A 19,622-nucleotide genomic window follows, 5' to 3' on the forward strand; every position below is an offset into this window, starting at 1 on the left:
ACCATTTGTCATTGCTAATGAATATTAATGAGGAGAAGAACACTACGCTCCGCCCACGTCCATACTGAAAGCTCGGAGCTGTCAGTCATCTGAGGAGCTGAGGACTCCTGGACGCATCCTTTAGCTGTCTATTAAAAATTGGGACATCTAAAGAATCACAAATCTCAGTCTAACGAAGACTGGTAATGACAGCAAAAGTGGGTGAAACCTGACGGCCAAAAATGCAAAATCGATATAGTTCTTTAAAGATGGGATTTTACAGGTTAATACTGAGCAGGATCATCAACTGCTTCAACCAAAGAGCAACTTGAACAGGAATTTTGTCTGATCTGGTGCCCTAAATCTGTTGGACTACTAAATATTGTTGCTTCACAGGTAAGTTTAATAAATTGAATGGTTACTAGATAAATAGTGTAACGGATATAAATATATAAATTATATGAAAGTGTAAGTTTCCCATACGAAGGCTTATTTGTTGCACTGTTGTTTATATTTGCGTAAATTCATCGATGAGACGATAATAAAAAGATAATCAAGATACTGAAATATTGTATAGTGTATTAACTACTAAGGCTCGTAACTTATGTAAATAAGTGACCAGGATTCTATCTAGTCAGAGCGTTTCATTGCGCACGTGCAGCAGTGCTCAGCTTTCCAACTAAACCGTTCAGTGAAAATAAACCAGTCCAGATTGTTATTTGGGGAAAGAATGATGCAATAGTGATGCTTTACATTACAGTGCCAACAATATATATTCTGTAAGAAACTGCCACCTTGACCATAAGGTACTCTTTTTTTTTTTTTTACAATTTCTGTAACATTTTAAAACAAGAAGTAAAAAGACTATATAATTATACTTCACGAAGAAAATACATTACATTATTGTAGCCTACTATTCATTTAACAATAAATACACAGTTAATTTTCCCTATGATTTAGCATAAACACTGAACATTTACAACAAAAGGATGAACAGAGTGGTGTTAAATGATAACAGTACAAATTATCAAAAAAAAAAAAGACCACACTTTAGGGTGGGCAGTGGGGACTTCAGTTCCTCAGATAGCAGAACCCTGGCGGGTAGAAATCAGGACTGCTGGCAAGAAGTTGCTTGGTGCCCTCAGCATAAGCATCGTTCTGGATTTGGAATAGATTACACAAATAGCATTGGTGAGTTAGTCTAATTACATTAATCTTCCTCCAACAATATGATAAAACTAAACATCATTAGATAGAGAAAGCGCAGCATTGCCCTTTTAGACAAAGACGCTGAAAACACAAAGCAATAGTTTGGTGTATAACTGGATTAGGACATTTCTTGCCACATGATTAAATAAACATAATTTTATTTTTTTTCAATTTATCACTGAGTTTAACCGAAAATCTGTTTAATGCCAATCCCTGCTATATGCAGTCACACTTTTATTTAAGAGTTCTTGATATCAGGTGGCTTTAAAGTACATGGGTCATGATCTACCAGAGAAATGGGCCGCTGATCTTGTTTAGTATTTAAGCGGCGAGTATTTTTAGGCGATGTGTTCAGCTGGCATTGCTGTCAGTGTGAAAATGAGTTTGCAGAGGTTAAATCAAAAACAAGTTCTTGTAATCTCTTCAGATTTTAATCCCACTGGTTCAGCTGATACAACATTATCATCAGCAATAACAGTAGCCCACTGAAAGCCTCATTACATTAAGGATCAAATACATGCTTTAAATTTTTAATTATTCATGGCCCTTTTGTTATGGTGTTGTCCTTTGTTTGACATGTATTGTCAAGTGCTGGATGCCTTGAATAGGCAAAGAGAAGAAAGACAATGGCGAAGATTTGTACAGAGCAGTCCTACCCATCCCAACACAGGCTTTCGGTCCGAGCCTCTGAAGATGAACTGGACAGGACTGAAAATGGTGCAAGCAGGTTAGAATAACAGGAGGATCTTAAAAGGGTCATATTGTACATTTTTTGAGCATCACGTAACATGTTTATGATTTTGTACTAAAGTCAACAATGAAAATGGATTTTCAGACTTAAATTTAGTTTTTTTTTTTACTTTTTCCTAACTGAAAGCTGCCAAGCACAGAAAGCGGTTTTGCCGTCTATATCAAATATATTTTTGACTCCCCCAATTAGTTTATAACACCTTTTTTAAAGATTAGATTGAAATGGTCTGGTATTTTGTTAAAAATAGACTTAGCTAAAAATCTGAATGTTTGGATTCTTCAGGAAGATCTGTGGAGCTGCAAGTGCTACACTTTGTTTTGTCTGGAGAACTTTCTTGTGTTTTATTCTAAGTTCTGGTGCTTTGCTGCTTAGTGTCAATAGATGGTCTTTTTGTAAAAAAATTTTTTTAACATAATTTACCCCCAACTTTTCCCAGGCCACATTCTCTATGTGAGGACACTTCCTCTGACGTGCAGGGGATAATTTCTTCTGCAGCCAGCCAGTTTCAGGAATCCAGGAGAAGCTCTTTCACAGGTGCTGGGGCTATGGCAAGGTAACATCAAATCAATCCAAACCAAAGCTTTAATGTAGTTTACCATGTGAACCATGATTACAACTAAGTTAAGTCAAATGCACACTCAGCATCAGTCATTAACACATTTGATTCTACCATACTATACATACCATACCATACATGCTTTATGAAGGGAAGTGAAACAACAAAACTTGAAACTTAAAAATGTTAAGTGTGGATTTGACATGACTTGAACAGAAAGCTACATACTGTCTAAAGAGCTTGGTAGTGTTTCTGTTTGACATCTTTCGGTCTCCCAGGCTCACCCAGTTTCTGGTAATGGTGAGGAGCTGGGCATCACACAGGCTTCACAGAGAGGTTGAGCGTCCCGACTCCTTCTTGGAGCGATTCCGTGGACCTGACCTCAAAGACTTATCTAGTCGAGGAAGTAATGCCCGATCCTCTATAGGCCTTCCTGACAGGCCTCATAAGAGGAAGTAAGTCAAGAAAAAGATTTTCTGTATACAGGCAGAAATGCCTTTGGTATAGTGTCCTTGAAAATGAAAGGATCAGGCAGAGAATCATACTGCATCTGTGCAAAAATACAGTAAATCCGTACTGTGTGCCGATGATTCATAAAACAGATCACAAAGCTGAGGATTGATTTCATTATAATAATAATCAAGAAAACTGGGTTGGATCAGAGGTTAAAATCCAAAAACAGTATGTAGATTTCCATGTAGAAACCCCCTTTAAGTAAACAGTATCACAATAAATTGTAGAATAGAAATAGATGTTCACTATAGATAATAATTCAGCAGTAATGATCTATAGTTATTGTCCCAGAATCAGATCCCTCAAAATGTACTCCACGTTCATAACAAAAACAAATGCCTTTTGCTCCTTAAGAAAAGCCAATCACTGGCCTCTGGCAGTTTACAATATGAACAACTGCAACAACACAGATGAGTAAGTACCATGTAGAAACAGCTCCTTCAGATATAAACCCCTATATAGTGCATTATAAATTGCATAATAGTGTGGATATGATAGATGCTAGACTGCAGAATCCTAAATAATAAACTTATCTCAAATATGAAGTTTATAACAACAGATGATAGTCTGACATGTTTAGTGCATTGCCTTATTAGTGTTCAGTGAATATTGGTGCTGCCCTCTGCAGGATAACATGAGAGTTTACTAGAAGTAGTTCACACTAGTGATTTTTAGATAGCGGACTAGTTTACTAGCAAATTCAAATAAAAACAACCCAAAATGTTACCTTAAGCAAAAAGGAGGACAAAAAGGAAGACATAAAAAAAGATGAAGACAAGAAGGAAGAGAAAAAAGATGAGAAAAAGGATGAGAAAAAAGACGAAAAGAAGGATGATAAGAAAGACGATAAAAAGAAAGATGCTCCTCCTCCGCCGTGAGTATGCCACAAATGAAATTTTTAACGATAGTGTAGATTTAGTACTATTATTATTATTATTATTATCAGACGGTGAAATTGATTACTCACAGATGGATGCTGTGATTTAGTATGTGTTCATCTTTGAAAGTGGCCAGACGATAATCTAATATGTGTTTTAGGAAAGATGTGTGGATCATGGATCCAGCCTCAGACAAGTATTACAGATGGCTTTCGGTCATAGCAGCCCCAGTGTTTTACAACCTGATGATGCTGGTGACAAGGTTCGTGTTCTGTTCGTGCAGAATCTCTCATGAAATCAACTTTAGATGTGGAGAGAGATGTGGCAAGTGCTTCATTGTTTCTATTTCTTCAGGGCCTGTTTCAATGAGCTTCAGAACTCTTACACAGTGCTTTGGATCATCATGGACTATACCTCAGATGCAATCTATTATGCAGACACGTTTGTCAGATCAAGAACAGGTAGGGTGATTTTTCAGAAAGAATGAAAATATTGCATGAATAATATATTTGATATTTACTATCAATGTTAATGTTAATAATATTGATTTAATATACCCATTATATAAAAAATATTAAATAAATATGTAATATACAATAACATAAATATTGTTCTTGACATTTCTATTTCACAAAGAACCCTGAAAAAATAAAAAATTATCACATTTCCCACATACTGTGGAAGCAAAACTATTTTCAAAGCTGATACTCGGCATATTAGAATGAATACTGAATACTTAAGAGTAAAGGCTCCTGAAAATTAAGGTTTGCATCACAGGAATATATTCCATTTTAAAATGTATTATTATAGAAAATACTGTAGTAATATTTAGCAATGACTCTAAGCTAACTCTACTAGATACTACAAGCTTGTCAAAATTGTATTCCTTTTCTTTTTACATTTTTATTCTGTTTTTTTTCAGGCTTCTTGGAGCAGGGTCTCCTCGTCAAAGACGCTAAGAAGTTGATGGATCATTACAGGCAAATCCCCCAGTTTAAATACGACATGATTTCAATGATCCCGACGGATTTGTTAATGCTGAAAGTGGGATTCAACAATCCTGAACTTCGCTTCAACCGCCTTTTCAAAATGGCACGTCTCTTCGAGTTCTTCGACCGCACAGAAACCCGAACAAACTATCCAAACATTTTCCGTATCAGTAACCTTGTACTTTACATCCTGATTATTATTCACTGGAACGCTTGTATTTTCTTTGCTATTTCCAAAACGATTGGCTTTGGGACAGACACATGGGTATATCCAAACATCAGCCACCCTGAATATGGCCGCTTGGCCAGAAAATACATCTACTGTCTGTACTGGTCCACTCTTACTCTCACCACCATCGGAGAAACGCCACCTCCTGTTAAAGACTTCGAATACTTGTTTGTCGTTATGGACTTCCTCATCGGAGTGTTGATTTTCGCTACCATCGTCGGTAACGTCGGCGCCATGATCTCCAACATGAACGCTTCTCGAGCTGAATTTCAGGCTAAGATCGACTCCATCAAGCAGTACATGCAGTTCCGGAAGGTCAGCAAAGATCTGGAGGCCAGGGTCATCAAATGGTTTGACTACCTTTGGACGGAGAAGAAAACTTGTGATGAGAAGGAAGTCTTGAAGAATCTCCCAGACAAGCTCAAAGCTGAGATAGCCATCAACGTCCATTTAGATACACTGAAGAAGGTGCGAATCTTCCAGGATTGTGAAGCTGGACTTCTCATCGAGTTGGTGTTGAAGCTGCAGCCTCAGGTGTTCAGTCCTGGAGACTACATATGTAAAAAGGGTGACATTGGCCGAGAAATGTACATCATCAAAGAAGGAAAGCTTGCTGTAGTTGCTGATGATGGCGTCACGCAGTTTGTGGTGCTCAGTGACGGCGCTTACTTTGGAGAGATCAGTATCCTTGGAATCAAAGGCAGTAAAGCCGGAAACAGAAGAACGGCGAACATTCGTAGCGTCGGCTATTCTGACCTCTTCGCACTGTCTAAAGATGACCTTGTGGAAGCGCTTACTGAATACCCTGATGCCAAAAAAGCCCTGGAGGAGAAGGGAAAGGCCATCTTAAGGAAAGACAACCTTCTTGATGAGGCAGTTGCAAGTGCTGGTGCTGATCCCAAAGATCTGGAAGAGAAGATTCACCGTCTGGAGCACAACCTTGAAGTCATGACTGGTAAATTTGCCAAGCTTATGGCCGAATACACATCCCATCAGAGCAAGATGAAACAGAGGATCACCAACATGGAGAACAAAGTGAAAACACTACGGGTAGAAGATCTGTCTGAAGTTGTTAAGGACAAAAAAGAAGAGGAGAAGACAACAAAGTAGTCAATAACATAGACACTGGCTTTAATGGGGTTTCCTACCCATGTACATACTACATATACAATACTTTTAAACTGTTTATACTTATCTATTTATACATTTTACATGACATTGTACCAATTGCCATATATATGTGTTAAAATGTAAAGCTGATGTTGTATTTATTTAATATGTGCAGTAAGAACAGCTCAGATGACAGAAAGCAGGGCATTCAAAAGCATGGGGTCAGAATTATTTTTGAAACTGTAATATCCAGAAATATTATGTTTTAAAATGTACTTCCTGTGATGCAAAACTTAATTTTCAGCATCATTACTCCAGTCTTCTATGTCACACGATCCTTCAGAAATCATTCTAATATGCTGATTTGGTGTGCAAGAAAGATTTCTTATTATGATCAACGTAACCAAAAAAAGTCACTTAATCATACTGTATGAGGTCTACATTTGTAGTTCAGAAGAGGAATAATACACCAATTGTTCATTTGGCACAAGTATGAGAACATAAATTCTAAATTAATATTTAGTTCCTTTGATGATGTTCTGATCCTGCTCATTAAACATTATTATTCAAATATGGCTAATAGCGTTGCTAGAAAAACAACTTGATAAAATCATTCCAGACACAAGCCAAAACATTTTACTATACTATCCAAGAGTACCCAAATGTGTTCTTTAATAAACATTCTAACAAATGTTGCTTGTTTGTTACAAGTGTTTAATTTAAATTATTTAATTGTAGTAAACCAGAAGATGAACTAGAAATGCTCAACAGAGTATGTATTGTGTGTGTGTCATGTTAGGGACCACAAACTGTACTTGTAGATATCATCTGGCATAGAAAAGGTGAAACGGTGTCTAAATGTCTAAATTACAAAAAACTCCAGGCAAACAAATCCTAAAGTGTGTAAAATCTGTTATCTTAGTTAATCTTAGAGATTAATGCCAAAAAACAGTATTTTGCCTTTGATATGGTGTTGAATGTAGGCCTTTCATGATAACATTTTGTTGTGCGATATATTGCCCCAGAAATAATTGCGCTAATCGATATTATTGTGATTTTAAAGACCATTTTATGCCACTGAATATAAAATCATAATGTAACAGCATAAAATGCAAGAAGGCCTACACACTTCCAAACTTTTAATTTTTGAGAATATTTAGATTGTGGAAATTAAGAATCTTATAATTAGTTACCTTAATAAATAGTAAATAAACTCTGCTTTTATTTTTAATCAAAAAGTGCAAAGTAACGAGTAGAAAAAAAAAAAATGCACAAACTTGTATGGAGATTTTTCCATCTACATATTTTTCCCGGACCTTTTCTCTGTAAATCAAGTGTGCAGACTAATGTTGAAAAACACAATCACTACTTAGCAGTCAGATGTCTGTATGCACAAAGGCACCGTTCCCTAAACAAGACCAAATCTGCAGTTTAAACTTTTTTTGTAGAAGCATGTTTTAAATTTTAACAAGCTCTTCACGACTACACCACGTTATGTAGCCTACGAGAAGCTGCAAAAGACAGGCGCAAGTGGAATGTATAAAACATGGTGACACATTTAAGTAAATATAATGGGCGATATATTGCGACACTAAAAATGGTTGAGGTCACGTACATATATTGCGTGATAAGTCGATATATTGATTATTGTGACAGGCTAAGCTGAATTTGTTCAAATGGACATGTTTGTTAAATTTGTATGCATTTTACATTATAAATGGTTTTGTGTAAACTCCGGAATTGTGACACCACAAAAGATCCAGAAGTTGAAACCACACAATCTCTTCATCACATTTCACACTTGGTTTGTTTTTCAGTTTTGAATTTATTTAAGAATAACTTGAAACAATCAAATGATGTCATTCTCAATATCAAGTTCTGTTTCCCCCTTTTACGTTAGCGCCATCAGCAGTGGAACAAACCACAGTCACATTTAATAAGCAAGAGGGGAAAAAGGAAAAACTAAAAATGTAGAGGGCATCACTAAAGTGGGTTTCCAGCTATGCCTGGACAAACCGGAGCGGCGATTCTCAGCATATATGTTTGGCACGACAAGATAGTGGTTCAATCTGTGCCAATTTCTCCATCATTTTCATCCAACATTATAGGGCCAGACACTGTGCGGACCAAGAAAAAAAAAAAAAGAGCAACTAAAACAGAATCAGTTTCTTCATGGGGCACTGTCAATTAGCATTCACTGACTAAAAGTCTGCCATCTTGAATTAAAACAAGACAGATAACAAAAGAAAACACTTGTAGGAAGCCTTTGAGAGAGGTTTATGGGAAGGTTAGATCTCTCTTTTTTTGAAACACTACTTGTTTTTGTCAGGAATGCACCATGAAAATGGACTGATTTTAACAAACAGATTAATTCTGTGTAAGAGAGAAAGAGCTGGCTCTGAAGCGAAATGCAGAACACTGGCCATAAAAGAGCAGCACAACTTGCCAAGCAGCATTACAAACAATGCAGTTCTTCAATAAATACAGATTCCTGTACATGAAATTGAGACTGGAGCTGCTCTGTACCTTTGAAAGCATTGCTGCAAATGCAAATGGACTATGGAAGACCAATGAAACACAAGCCAAAAAATGTCAAAGGGGAGACCTCCAACACCCCCCCCCCCACAAAAAAAACACCAAGAGACATTCTGAATATTGAGTTAAGTGCACTTTCACAGTTCAGCCATAACACATCAATAAAGTTCCACTTTCTCCTTTTGATCTTATTAAGTGAAGATGGTGATCAGTCCTGCAGGTGTTGAAAACTTCTAACCGTCTCTCCTTTTTATGACTACAAAAGCAAAAATGAGTGGACTTCCTGGCAGACATGACAAGAGATTTCATCCCCTTAAAATAAATAATGCTATATCTCAGTGCATACAAAAAGGGAACCTTAACACTTACATAAGAGGGACAGAGAGAGCCAAGAGTCCAGTGTGGTTTAATCTACTGTTTAGGCACAGGCACACGGTCACCAGAACTTTCCCATTTTACCCCATTTCATCTTGCCTTACATTTAAACTTGATATTTACTTTTAGTTGTTGATGTAGCTGAATTCTCCTTTGACACACAAAGGAGACCTCTGAGGGCGAGTGAGTTCTTTTGTGGATCCCGGTGCCTCAGAGCATGCCGAAGCCTTTGGCGTAAGTGATGGCTTTAAGGAGTCTCTCTTTAAGTTTCTCCTTGGTGGAGTATTCAGGAAGGAGCAGCACGTTGAAGCAAGTATGAGAAGTGGGTAACCTGACCATAGGAGGGGAGGAAGAACGTATTACTTTAAGAAGACTTTGCATGTTTATTGCTGTAGTGATCTATATAGATGGACAATGTAATTTCCATATGGTAAAACTGCAATTATACACATATACATGAATGCTCTTAGTAAAAAGAATGTAATACATCAACATTGTAACTAGGGATGCAAATTTTAACCAGTTAACCGTTAACCGACTGTAAGAATTCTGACCGATTAATACAATCAAATAAATGGTTTAAAAAGTTATTTATTTTTTGGTAATTTATAAAAATATTTAAAAAGGTTTATTGGTTAAAATACGCTACGCATATAAAATAAAGTGCGTATTTTTAGAGAAAAAAAAAACAAGTCACGTATAAGTGTTTACAATAATGTTTACAAACATAATAAACACTGTTAATATAGCTAGGCTACTTTAGTTCCCCTCACTCCACAACAAATCCTTTCAATTTACCAGTATTTAGAAAAGAACAAGAATTAAAAATATAAAAAAAGTTAGAGCTATATAAACGATTAGCGAAAACAAATTAATTTAGGCTAAAACGAAACAAACCAATGTTGGGTCTCTCATTCGATACAAAATCTAATGTTTCTGTATTCGTGATGTATTTGAATGCCAAAATATGATTTATTATGTAGCCCACTTCACTCGCATTCCAATATCCCTGTAAAACAAAATGTTTTGCATAACATCACAACGGTACGGTGATAACACTTAATGACACAGATTTTTACAAGTATGATTTTTAGTGTGAATATATATATGTGTGTGTATATATATATATATATATGTGTGAAAAAAAAAAACAAAAAAAAAAAAAAACATATTTTTAAGATTTGATGACAAATTCTTAGTGCTACAAAAAAAGCACTGAAGAACTAATACCATTATTGAATTATCACATTATTTTTATTACAAATAAGCATGTCCAGACAGTAAAGGTGTGGAGAAAAAAAAATAATTCAGCTGCATGATGACAACCTTAAGACTGGTTCACACAGAATGCATTTTTTTCAATCCACTGTGATACTTTTCCATTGTTTTTCAATGTAAACATGATCAGATAAAAGACAGATCTTTGTTTCTCTATGTAAACTTGCTAGACGGATAGCTTTGACTGCTGTGCTCACATCTTTTGCAGCATCTTATAAATGAGTGCCATGTTTTCAGATTGCCATGCCAAAAGACTTGCATTTTTTCTCCATTCCACTGCCCAAGTCTCACATTTTTCAAAGTAAAAAAAAAAAAGAAAGAAAAAAAAAAGAGTCAATGGCCCCATATTCTGACTCAAGATTTAATCAATCTGATACATGATCGTACCAGTATTTGAACAAGGTATGATGTCAAAAACCTGAACTCATTATTGAATGGCAGTGTAGAGAGAAAGAATTTGAGTTTACCTGTCTGAGTCAGGGCCATTTTTGGCAATAATCATCTTGAGTTTGCCTAAACCTCCAACTGGAGCTCTATCTGTGCCAGTGGTGAATTGAAGAAACAGCCTCTTCTGCTCCTGCCCAAATGAGTGCACAGTCTCCCAGAAATCCCTGATGTGTGAAAAATATCATATACACTTTACTTTTAATTTCACATAGGAAGTAGTATTTACAACTAGTGGTAAACTGATATTGTGCTTTTAAATGCTGATGTGAATGTCTGGAGGGCAAGATGGCTGATGCATAATATAATGACCATAATTAAATGACCAAAAAAAAAAAAAAAAATTGCTCACATAAAAATGAATCATTAACTTGATGCTAATCTTGTACAGCATTTGGTCGTGATATACCTGAAATACAATAGCTACCTGAAAACGGAATATTTATTATCCATTTACAAAGCTGTCAGTAAGTTTTTTAACAGGAGAAACAAACTTCAAATGGCCAAATATCAGCAGATCACTAGTAGTAACTTAAGTCACAGAGAAACTAATCCACACAACATCACAAATTGTATTATATATATATATATATATATATATATATATATATATATATAATGTAATTATTTTAATAAACATTCACATACCTAATAATGTGAGAGTCTTTGTTGTATCCACCATCATATTCTGTACTATCTTCAAGTGCTTGAAAGTCAAGATTCTACACGAGAAAAACACAAAGTTATGGGTTTATATGTATGGCTCTGCCACATGTGTAAGAACAGCCTGGAAGCAGGTAACAATCTGTAGCAAACTCACCCTGCTACCACATATAAGCAGCTCAATTTCCTCCTGTCGAAACAGATACTTCAGTGGAGATTCATTAGTGACCATGTGGAATCCTCTTCTGAAGGCCTTGAACTGTTTCTCCACACTTTTGTTCAGCATGTACTCTGCATAGAGTGCCACAAATTCCTGCAGAGACGCAATTCGTACTGTGTTCACCGGCAGATATGAACACGTTTGTGTTTTTAAATGCTGAATGAATGATAGCAATGCTGGTGTAAAAGTGGACTAACCTTTCTGTTCTCATTGGTAACTGGGATTTTATCTCCCCCTTCCTTTAAATCATACATTAGTGGGTTTCCAAACAGGTCTGTTTGTGAGATCTGGAAAGTAATCATCATGTCTTCTTCCACATTACCTTCATACTCCAACAGGTCCTTCAGACTCTGATAAAGAACCTGAATAAAAAGATGATCGGAACCATTATGAGAATATATATATATATATATATATATATATATATATATATATATATATATATATAAATAAAATAGTTTTCTGTAGAGATGCACTGATATTACAAGGTATTCTGCTAATCCTGTCCATCAAATAATTGCTTGGTGTTACGTTTACATTCCCCTTCTAAAAAAAATAAAATAATGTTGAAAAACTAATTAAATCAACCAGGCAAGTATTACCGGAAGAGAGTCAGCAAGGTCTCTAAACGTTCCTTTCTTTCCCATTAGTTTTCTGTAAACCACCATGGGGAAGTGCACATCGAGAATGCAGTTATTGTAGATCGCTAAGCCCAGGACAATGCCTATCAAGGTGAACTGGCCTTCATTTTCAAATGATGAAGAGTTGAACCAGAAAAGTTTTGTGCTTTCATCATAGGTAAACATGCCTGGGGGTGAAACAGAAAGAGAAAGTATAAGACAAAAATGCACAACAGATCCTCATCTCACGCTCACTGAATCAATAAGATCATCCATATCAATAAAACAAGCTCTGAGAGGAACATCAAGCCTGCTAGAGCTTATAAACAGTGCGTTAGCCAGTCCAGTATCAGTGATCAATCTTTGTGTTAGGATGCTTAAAAGAAAACCAAAAGGTATACTGAATAAATAAAGCAGGATTAAATAATGATAATTACCTATATCTCGGTTAAAAATCTCCTCTACGACCAGTTGAAAGAACTCTTTGGATACCCCTCCTTCATCCACTCCTTGCTCTCCCTCAAACTCCACATACAGCTGTTTCTTTAGGTCTGCTGGGTTTTCCATGGCTATCATCTCCAACTAAAACCAATCACATATCCAATCACATACTCACAAATGCTCTTCAAATATAATAAATAATACACAAGAAATCATTCAGGTATATTGTGATGAAACAACATTCATCTTTGCAAGCTCTTCAAGACCTACCCTGACAAGTGCATCATCTATGATGTGATCTCTGCGCACTTTGAGTCGCAGGTAAGGGTTCAGCTGTTGTCCCTGCACCAAACTGTAGAGGGCAGTAATCCTGCGCTCGCTGTACATCCGGATCCGGTTGTCGTAGTACAAGCCTAGATTCTTAGTCACAGGGTTAAGAATGAACGGGCAGGTCATAAAGGAGAACTTGCTTTCGGTCTCCACCTTGAAGAAGGTGTAATCTTTGTCCATTTCCAGCACATCATTGAGCGGTTCATTGATGAACTCTTCAAAGGGAATGAGGGGTTTTCGACAGTCCGAGGCACGAATGCCCAGTTCCGTCTCCAGCGGATCCACCCGAGGTCCTTTCTTGTTGCGTCGTTCCTCGCCGAGCAGCTCCTGCAGGGTCAGCTCACTGGACTCTGGGATCGGTTCATCGTCGTCCTCCTCGTTATGATCCATGTCTAGGTCGCCGCCCAGCACATTTGCATAGTAGACGATTTTCAAGCACTTAGTGGCTGCCACCACACCATCATCCTCATTGACCAGGTTTTCGCTGCTGAACTCGTTGCTGATAACCGTGTAGGTAATAAGCTGCTGGAAAGTCTCGACCAGACGTCGGATCTGGTCTGCACCGTACTGCGACCACAACCGCGCAAGCTTGGCCAGAGCTGGAAGAGGTAGCTTGCTCATTGCCTTGCAGAATTGCGGCAGGGCGATTTCTAAGTATTCTGGACTGTGGAGGTTACTGTTCTCCATGACGATGATGAAGACGTTCAGGTAATTAGGGTCGGCAGCATACACATTATGGTAGGTGAGGTCACACTCTACATTGGGCGACAGGTAGACTAACGCATTGAGGAATGCTGCTTCAATCTTTTCGTTTGATAATAGTCTGTCGTACACTCTTCTTACAGCATCAATGTCTACAGAAACTTCTACAGGACCCAACATTTGAACATTGTTTTCTCCATGAGAAGGGACGTCTGTGCTTGACGCAGAGGCTTCAGGTTCCACCTCCATGGCTGTGGATGAACCAGAGGCCGTTTCTTTCTCATCTTCATCTTTGTCCTCATCCTTGGCCTGAAGGGACTTGAGCTCTTCCTTTGTGTGTTGTTTGGCCTTGTTGAAACTCTGGACTAGACTCTCCGCGCTTGAGAAAACCCTACCGATGACACGGATTAGAGGAGAATAGTCCTCGGTCTCACTGCAGAGGCTCAGGATTTCATACACCTTCTCCTCTGTCAAGTAATTCAGATCTGCCGAAGAACACGGTAAAGGATATTAAATCATTTGTGTGGTAAGTCAAAGATATGAATCAGAAAGTAGTTTGAAATTGGATTCGGGATTAAGGTGATGTTGTGACCGAGACATTAGCTGTTCCTTAGCAAAGTTGTGTTTATCATTATTTTTATTATTTTAATCTTAAACTTTTTTTGGTCTTTTTTTTACATTCATAGTGTGCAGACCTTTTTTTGCCACTTCTCACCAACCAGAAAGAAGTTTGAAATTGGAATGGGGGGGGGGGGGGGGGGCTTGCAGCACTTAAAGATGTCATATGATGCGATTTCAAGTTTTCCTTTCTCTTTGGAGTGTTACAAGCTGATTGCACATAGATAAGATCCCTGAAGTTGCAAAGACTAAAGTCTCAAAACCAAAGAAATATTCTTTATCAAAGTTTAGACTCTGCCATGCCCTCTAAAAAGGCTCATTCAAACATGCCCCCACTTCTACGTCACGATGTGGAAATATTTGCGTAATGGTTTACAGATGTTCACGCACAGAAAGAAGGCATGGTTTCAGTAACTGCAGTTAGTGTTGAAGCAGCCATGTCAGGGAGATGCTGTGTGTTTCTAGAAAGCAAAAGCACTTTATTTGGCCTTCCAAAAGAAAATGCATTTAGGAATCTTTAAGAGTACGTACAACAGATCAGCAACGCATTTTATGCGCTTCTGAATCAGCTACTGTAAGTATGTTTTGTTATTAGTTTAAGAATTTGCTATTGACTATTCAAATGCCGAGTTTTGCATGTTGTGTGTGTGTGTGTGTGTGTGGAAGAGAGAGAGAGAGAGAGAGAGAGAGAAAAAGAGAGAGAAAAAGAGACAGGGTCACACAGTAGAGTCAGCTGTCTTAACAGTCCATGGCTTATGTACTGCGAACACATACGAGCTTCATCATTGTGTCTGTCACAAGACTTTGTTCCCATTTTGGGCTTGAACTAGAGTAAAACTAAGGACATTATTAACTGTCTTTACATTTATTTTGAAAGATGAAGCTCGTGATTATGGAAAAGGGCATTACATTTCTAACTAGTGCTTGTCAGAAGGAGGGACTCTGTAGAAAATGACGCATGTGAGAGAGGCGGGGCATAGAGGACCTACAATAACGAACAGTATTTGAAAAAAATGATGTGTTTTTTGCACATGAAATCATGTCAACATATTCTGTTACACCAAATACACAAAGTAATGATCTTTAAAAAAAAGCATCATATGACTTATTTATTTGTACTTCAATACTGAATATTTACCAGAAAAATGTGATGCTGTTTACCTAACTGAGATATACTTCAATAATGATCATTAATTCAAAAAATAATAAATTTAACTTTTTTTTTTTTACTTTTAACTTTAAATGTTTGTTCAATAACATACAATGTCATATTTGTATGTATATATATATATATATATATATATATATATATATATGTGTGTGTGTGTGTGTGTTTGTGTTTTAGTATTTTAATTCCTTTTTTAATTATTTTCTTGCTTTTTTTTCTCAACAAAGCAGTTGGAAATTACATGATGCGATCAAGCTTTTGTAGTGGCTGGCCCAAAGTTGGCAGTTACCACTACATTTTAGAACTGCTTCTACATTAGCTGAATTTAAATCTTTTCTCTTGTGGTTTCATCTCGATTTCAATTTTGTGTTTCCTGTTTTTACTTTTTGTACAGTATTTTGGCCAACCAAGATTGAATTTAAATGTGCTTTATAAATAACATGTTTATATTATTTAATCCAAGAGCTGTTGTTTGTGAGTGTTCTGTATACACAAAAAAATTCAAGAAATATTCATTCTATTGAAATTCTGCAATCGTGACAACACTGTTCACCTCTAAAGTCCTCCCTTGTGGGTTGTAGGTCCTTATGGTTCATCTTCCCGTTGCTGCAAGCAGAGAAATTGTGAGCTCCTTTGGCACTGTTCTCTGGGAAGGCTGAACTGGCTCCTTTCTTAGAGGGATGAGGATCACACAGTTTGGCATTATTTTTATATAACTCCAGGGCCTTGATGGCCGCTGCATTGTTATCCATGCGCTGGAAACCCGGAGAAGAGCCACAAGCCTCATTCGTGCAGGCCTCATTTCCACAGCCCTCTGTTAACTGGTGGTAGTAGCGCTCAATTAAATGCTTTGCAGCCGCTCGCTTCCTGTATCAGACATTCAAACAGGGCAGCAAGGGTTTAGTATGGTTCAATCCCAAAATAAGTTCACAAAAGTGCAAATATTTCTCCACTAACAAAACTCAAATAAAACCAATCATTTGAATTTCTCAACAGCCTTCAAAACAGGTTGACTGTTGCATAGAAAAATCAAGCATTATGCTTTAATGTCTTTAAAGAAAAGTATTAATCTGAAACCGAATGATTGGAATATCTATAATGCAGTTACTTGTTAGACCATGCTTCCAAAATTTTTTTGCACGGACAACAAAATAGCATGCACTGATATGTCACAACAGAAAACATTCAATGCACATTTTTGTCTTCATATCATCACTGATTTGATGTCAGTCTATTATAAAGGCACCCAAAATGTTTCAGGTTCAATAAATTGCTCTATTGACAGCATTTATGGCAAAATATTGAACAATGCTCAAATAAGTTTCTCATCTCTCAGTTTACAAATAAATACAAATCAGTAAAAGGAACACTTACAATGGAAATAAAGAAAATTCTGCTTTTCTTGGGATTTACAATAATATTTGAAACTTGCATTTTTACTACAGCTTTAACATGATTATTCATCAAAAACTGCTTATTTGATTTGCAATACCTAAAGCATGCTTTTTGGAATGACACAATGTTGAGGTCTTATGGCTAGACTTTTAAAACAGTGTATTTGTTTCATGTTCATTGCTTGGCTTCATGTACTTCCAAGAGTTTTACTGTAAAAATGATTTCTCCTTTTGGACCAAATACCAATTCAGTCGACTGATATATTAAACTTAGAAATTATTTCATTTAGAACAGACTGAAAAACACATTTAAGATATGGTCACATTAGCAAAATTAAGCAGGGAAATAATGTTCATTGTCAATAGTGCAGAAAGGCATAAATCACCCCTCACACAGAAGTCACTTTTAAATCAAGCAGCTTCCTGTTGGTCAATGTGGTGAATCCGTGTGACCACACCTTTGTGATAATGACGATTTACTAATTCTTAAATGGATAGTTCAAACAAAAATGAAAATGCTACAAGTTTACTCAACCTCAAGGTCTAAACGTGTCTTTTTTTCAGCTGTTGAACACAAAATAAAATATTTTGAAGAATACTGGTAACCAAAGTTGATGATAGCCATTGACTTCTATGAAAAAAATAATACTATGTAACTCAATGGCTAGTCAACTGTTTAGTTACCAAACATCCTTTGAAATATCAGCAGAGGTAATAAACATACAGGAACAAGTGGAGGGTGAGTAAATGATGACAGAATTGGTTGAACTATTCCTTTAATGCAATGCAAGGCTATGCATGCCGAGAAAATGTGGTGGGGGAACGCACACAAAAATCTTACCAATCAGCAATTAAGCTTGGTGAGTATTTCAAGTTAAGGTAGTAATTAAAAACAGATATTTTAAAGTTGAAAAACACAAGATATAAACAAAGAAACTTACATTAGACTTGCTTAAAGTTTGCAATATCACACTCTTCTGAGGCCCTGAACTCAAAGAGACCAAAAGGTGGTCAGGAAGCAATCCTGCAGATGAACAGAGAACGGTCATTCACACACATCAATAACTTTTTCGCTGTACACACAAAATCCACAGATGACAGATAAAAGGAATGGTTCTTCCAAAAATAAAATGACCACATTAACTACTGATCATAACTGCTTCAAGATGATTGAGAAACATTATACTGTGGGTAAACACGAACCTAACGTGTATCACGGGGCAGAATGTCACCATGGACAGTGTCTTAAAACAAAGCGAGCTGCCTACCTAGACAGCACTCTGCAACCCTTCGATGTCCAAAAATGCTGTCTAGATAGTCAGCGCCCAAGTTTTTGACACACAGCCCATGTGACCGCGAGAAGAGCAGCAACATAAACCTAAACAGAGGCCTGAACGAAAAACACACAGTGTGATTTCGCAACGAAAACATCCTGTGTACCGGTAAACAGTGGTTTACCCCGAGCAGGAGGTGAGGCCGGAAAGGGGCAGGCAGAGGGCATGACAGTGCACAAACAACTTCAGCCTGGCACACATTCATACACAGCTCATTTTAAAACGAACGAACACAGACCTTATTCTCATGATTACAGTGAGCTGCTGATCGGTGAGCTTAATACAGAGTGAGAGCAGCTAATCGTGTAACCTTGCAGTAACTGCCATGGGGAGTAACAGAAGAAAAGAGCTGAGTAACTAGTTAGCCTAGCTGCAGCTAACCATTGTCTGACATTTCGAAGACGCGGACGGATTTTACGTAAAAGTTATTGTTGCGTAATCAAAGGCGAGGACGTATTTAGGATATCGCGACTAAACAGATTTCGCTTGTTTGCCAGAAACCCTCTCCGTCCCTCCCCGGAGCTGTTAGCAGCGCGGCTAACTGGCCTAACAGCGCTCATTACGGCTTCGAACAAGCGCGATCGGGGCGGAAGAGGCGTGATTCATGTTTTGACAGCATACTTCTGAAGATGTTCTGATGCGGACGAATGAATCTGGTCTCTCAACATCACAATCAGTCCGAGTGCGGCGTGTATTCAACTCCAACCCCTCCACAAAATATTCGCGGCCATCTTGATCAACCGAGGCAAACACGGAGAGCGATCCCACAATGCAGTGCGAGACGAGGACGACATCAGTATAAAACCCACGGCACGGCGCTCTGGCAGTTAGTCAAGAGTGAAATGTGTAGAAAAGTGATAAAACGGTGAAAATGTTATCCATGAGATCAAATGAACAAAGTCTTGAAACACGACATAAAAAATAAATTTATATACATATATCAAAAACGAAACCATTGTAATATTAATGTTCATCAGCAGTAATAAAAAAAATAAAATAAAATGAATAAGCCTAAAATTATTTAAAAACAAAGATAAAGTTTGAATAGAGACTGCACATTCAATGATTCGGGCTGAATTTACTGCAGAAGTCCAATACCTATGTTTACGGGGTTAGAAAAAAAACCTAACCAGAAAATTTGAAGAATATCAATACAGAGCTGCCTTGCAAGCACTGTAATAAAATAGCTGTGAATAACCCAGCTTGAATAATGTAAGCACAAACTATTTACTGGTTTCCGAGAATCTGAAGTCTGTTCCTGTATTGACAGCCTATCACAAGACCCT

General features: G+C 37.2%; 2 protein-coding genes across 5 annotated transcripts; one reads left to right on the forward strand and one right to left on the reverse strand.

The window, feature by feature from the left end:
* Positions 1 to 92: 92 nt before the first annotated feature.
* Positions 93 to 6,846, forward strand: LOC132151767 (cyclic nucleotide-gated channel cone photoreceptor subunit alpha-like). 2 transcript variants are annotated; one of them, XM_059560119.1, is made up of 9 exons: positions 93 to 396; positions 1,805 to 1,915; positions 2,376 to 2,492; positions 2,774 to 2,950; positions 3,363 to 3,422; positions 3,742 to 3,882; positions 4,047 to 4,148; positions 4,241 to 4,347; positions 4,809 to 6,846. In XM_059560119.1, the coding sequence occupies exons 2-9, from the start codon at positions 1,815 to 1,817 to the stop codon at positions 6,212 to 6,214; spliced, it is 2,211 nt and encodes a 736-aa protein (XP_059416102.1). In that variant the 5' UTR covers positions 93 to 396; positions 1,805 to 1,814; the 3' UTR covers positions 6,215 to 6,846. The 2 variants fall into 2 exon arrangements, with proteins under 2 accessions (XP_059416102.1, XP_059416101.1); XM_059560118.1 differs by lacking the exon at positions 2,774 to 2,950 and having other exon boundaries at positions 4,809 to 6,845.
* A 1,173-nt stretch (positions 6,847 to 8,019) lies between these two features.
* LOC132151768 (ubiquitin-protein ligase E3A) lies at positions 8,020 to 19,116 on the reverse strand. 3 transcript variants are annotated; one of them, XM_059560123.1, is made up of 11 exons: positions 18,958 to 19,116; positions 17,944 to 18,026; positions 16,162 to 16,214; positions 13,061 to 14,307; positions 12,787 to 12,931; positions 12,332 to 12,537; positions 11,927 to 12,091; positions 11,667 to 11,822; positions 11,495 to 11,568; positions 10,870 to 11,013; positions 8,020 to 9,455 (listed from the first exon to the last, which is right to left on the reverse strand). In XM_059560123.1, exons 3-11 carry the CDS (start codon positions 16,202 to 16,204, stop codon positions 9,335 to 9,337), a joined length of 2,301 nt encoding a protein of 766 aa, XP_059416106.1. In that variant the 5' UTR covers positions 16,205 to 16,214; positions 17,944 to 18,026; positions 18,958 to 19,116; the 3' UTR covers positions 8,020 to 9,334. The 3 variants fall into 3 exon arrangements, with proteins under 3 accessions (XP_059416106.1, XP_059416105.1, XP_059416103.1); XM_059560122.1 differs by having other exon boundaries at positions 16,162 to 16,279; XM_059560120.1 differs by having other exon boundaries at positions 16,162 to 16,475.
* Positions 19,117 to 19,622: the final 506 nt, after the last annotated feature.

This window comes from Carassius carassius, chromosome 10 (assembly GCF_963082965.1).
Source record: "Carassius carassius chromosome 10, fCarCar2.1, whole genome shotgun sequence".
Lineage (NCBI taxonomy): Eukaryota > Metazoa > Chordata > Actinopteri > Cypriniformes > Cyprinidae > Carassius > Carassius carassius.

What these genes read in the sequence shown, in the direction of transcription:
- LOC132151767 (XM_059560119.1), top strand. Translation starts at nt 1,815, where the DNA reads ATGGCGAAGATTTGTACAGAGCAGTCCTACCCATCCCAACACAGGCTT. An exon ending in AAAGATGCTCCTCCTCCGCC is followed by an intron (nt 3,883 to 4,046) that starts GTGAGTATGCCA and finishes TATGTGTTTTAG; the next exon opens with GAAAGATGTGTGGATCATGG. An exon ending in GTTTGTCAGATCAAGAACAG is followed by an intron (nt 4,348 to 4,808) that starts GTAGGGTGATTT and finishes GTTTTTTTTCAG; the next exon opens with GCTTCTTGGAGCAGGGTCTC.
- LOC132151768 (XM_059560120.1), bottom strand. An exon ending in TAGATGATGCACTTGTCAGG is followed by an intron (nt 12,932 to 13,060) that starts GTAGGTCTTGAA and finishes GATTGGTTTTAG; the next exon opens with TTGGAGATGATAGCCATGGA. An exon ending in GATTTTTAACCGAGATATAG is followed by an intron (nt 12,538 to 12,786) that starts GTAATTATCATT and finishes TTTCACCCCCAG; the next exon opens with GCATGTTTACCTATGATGAA.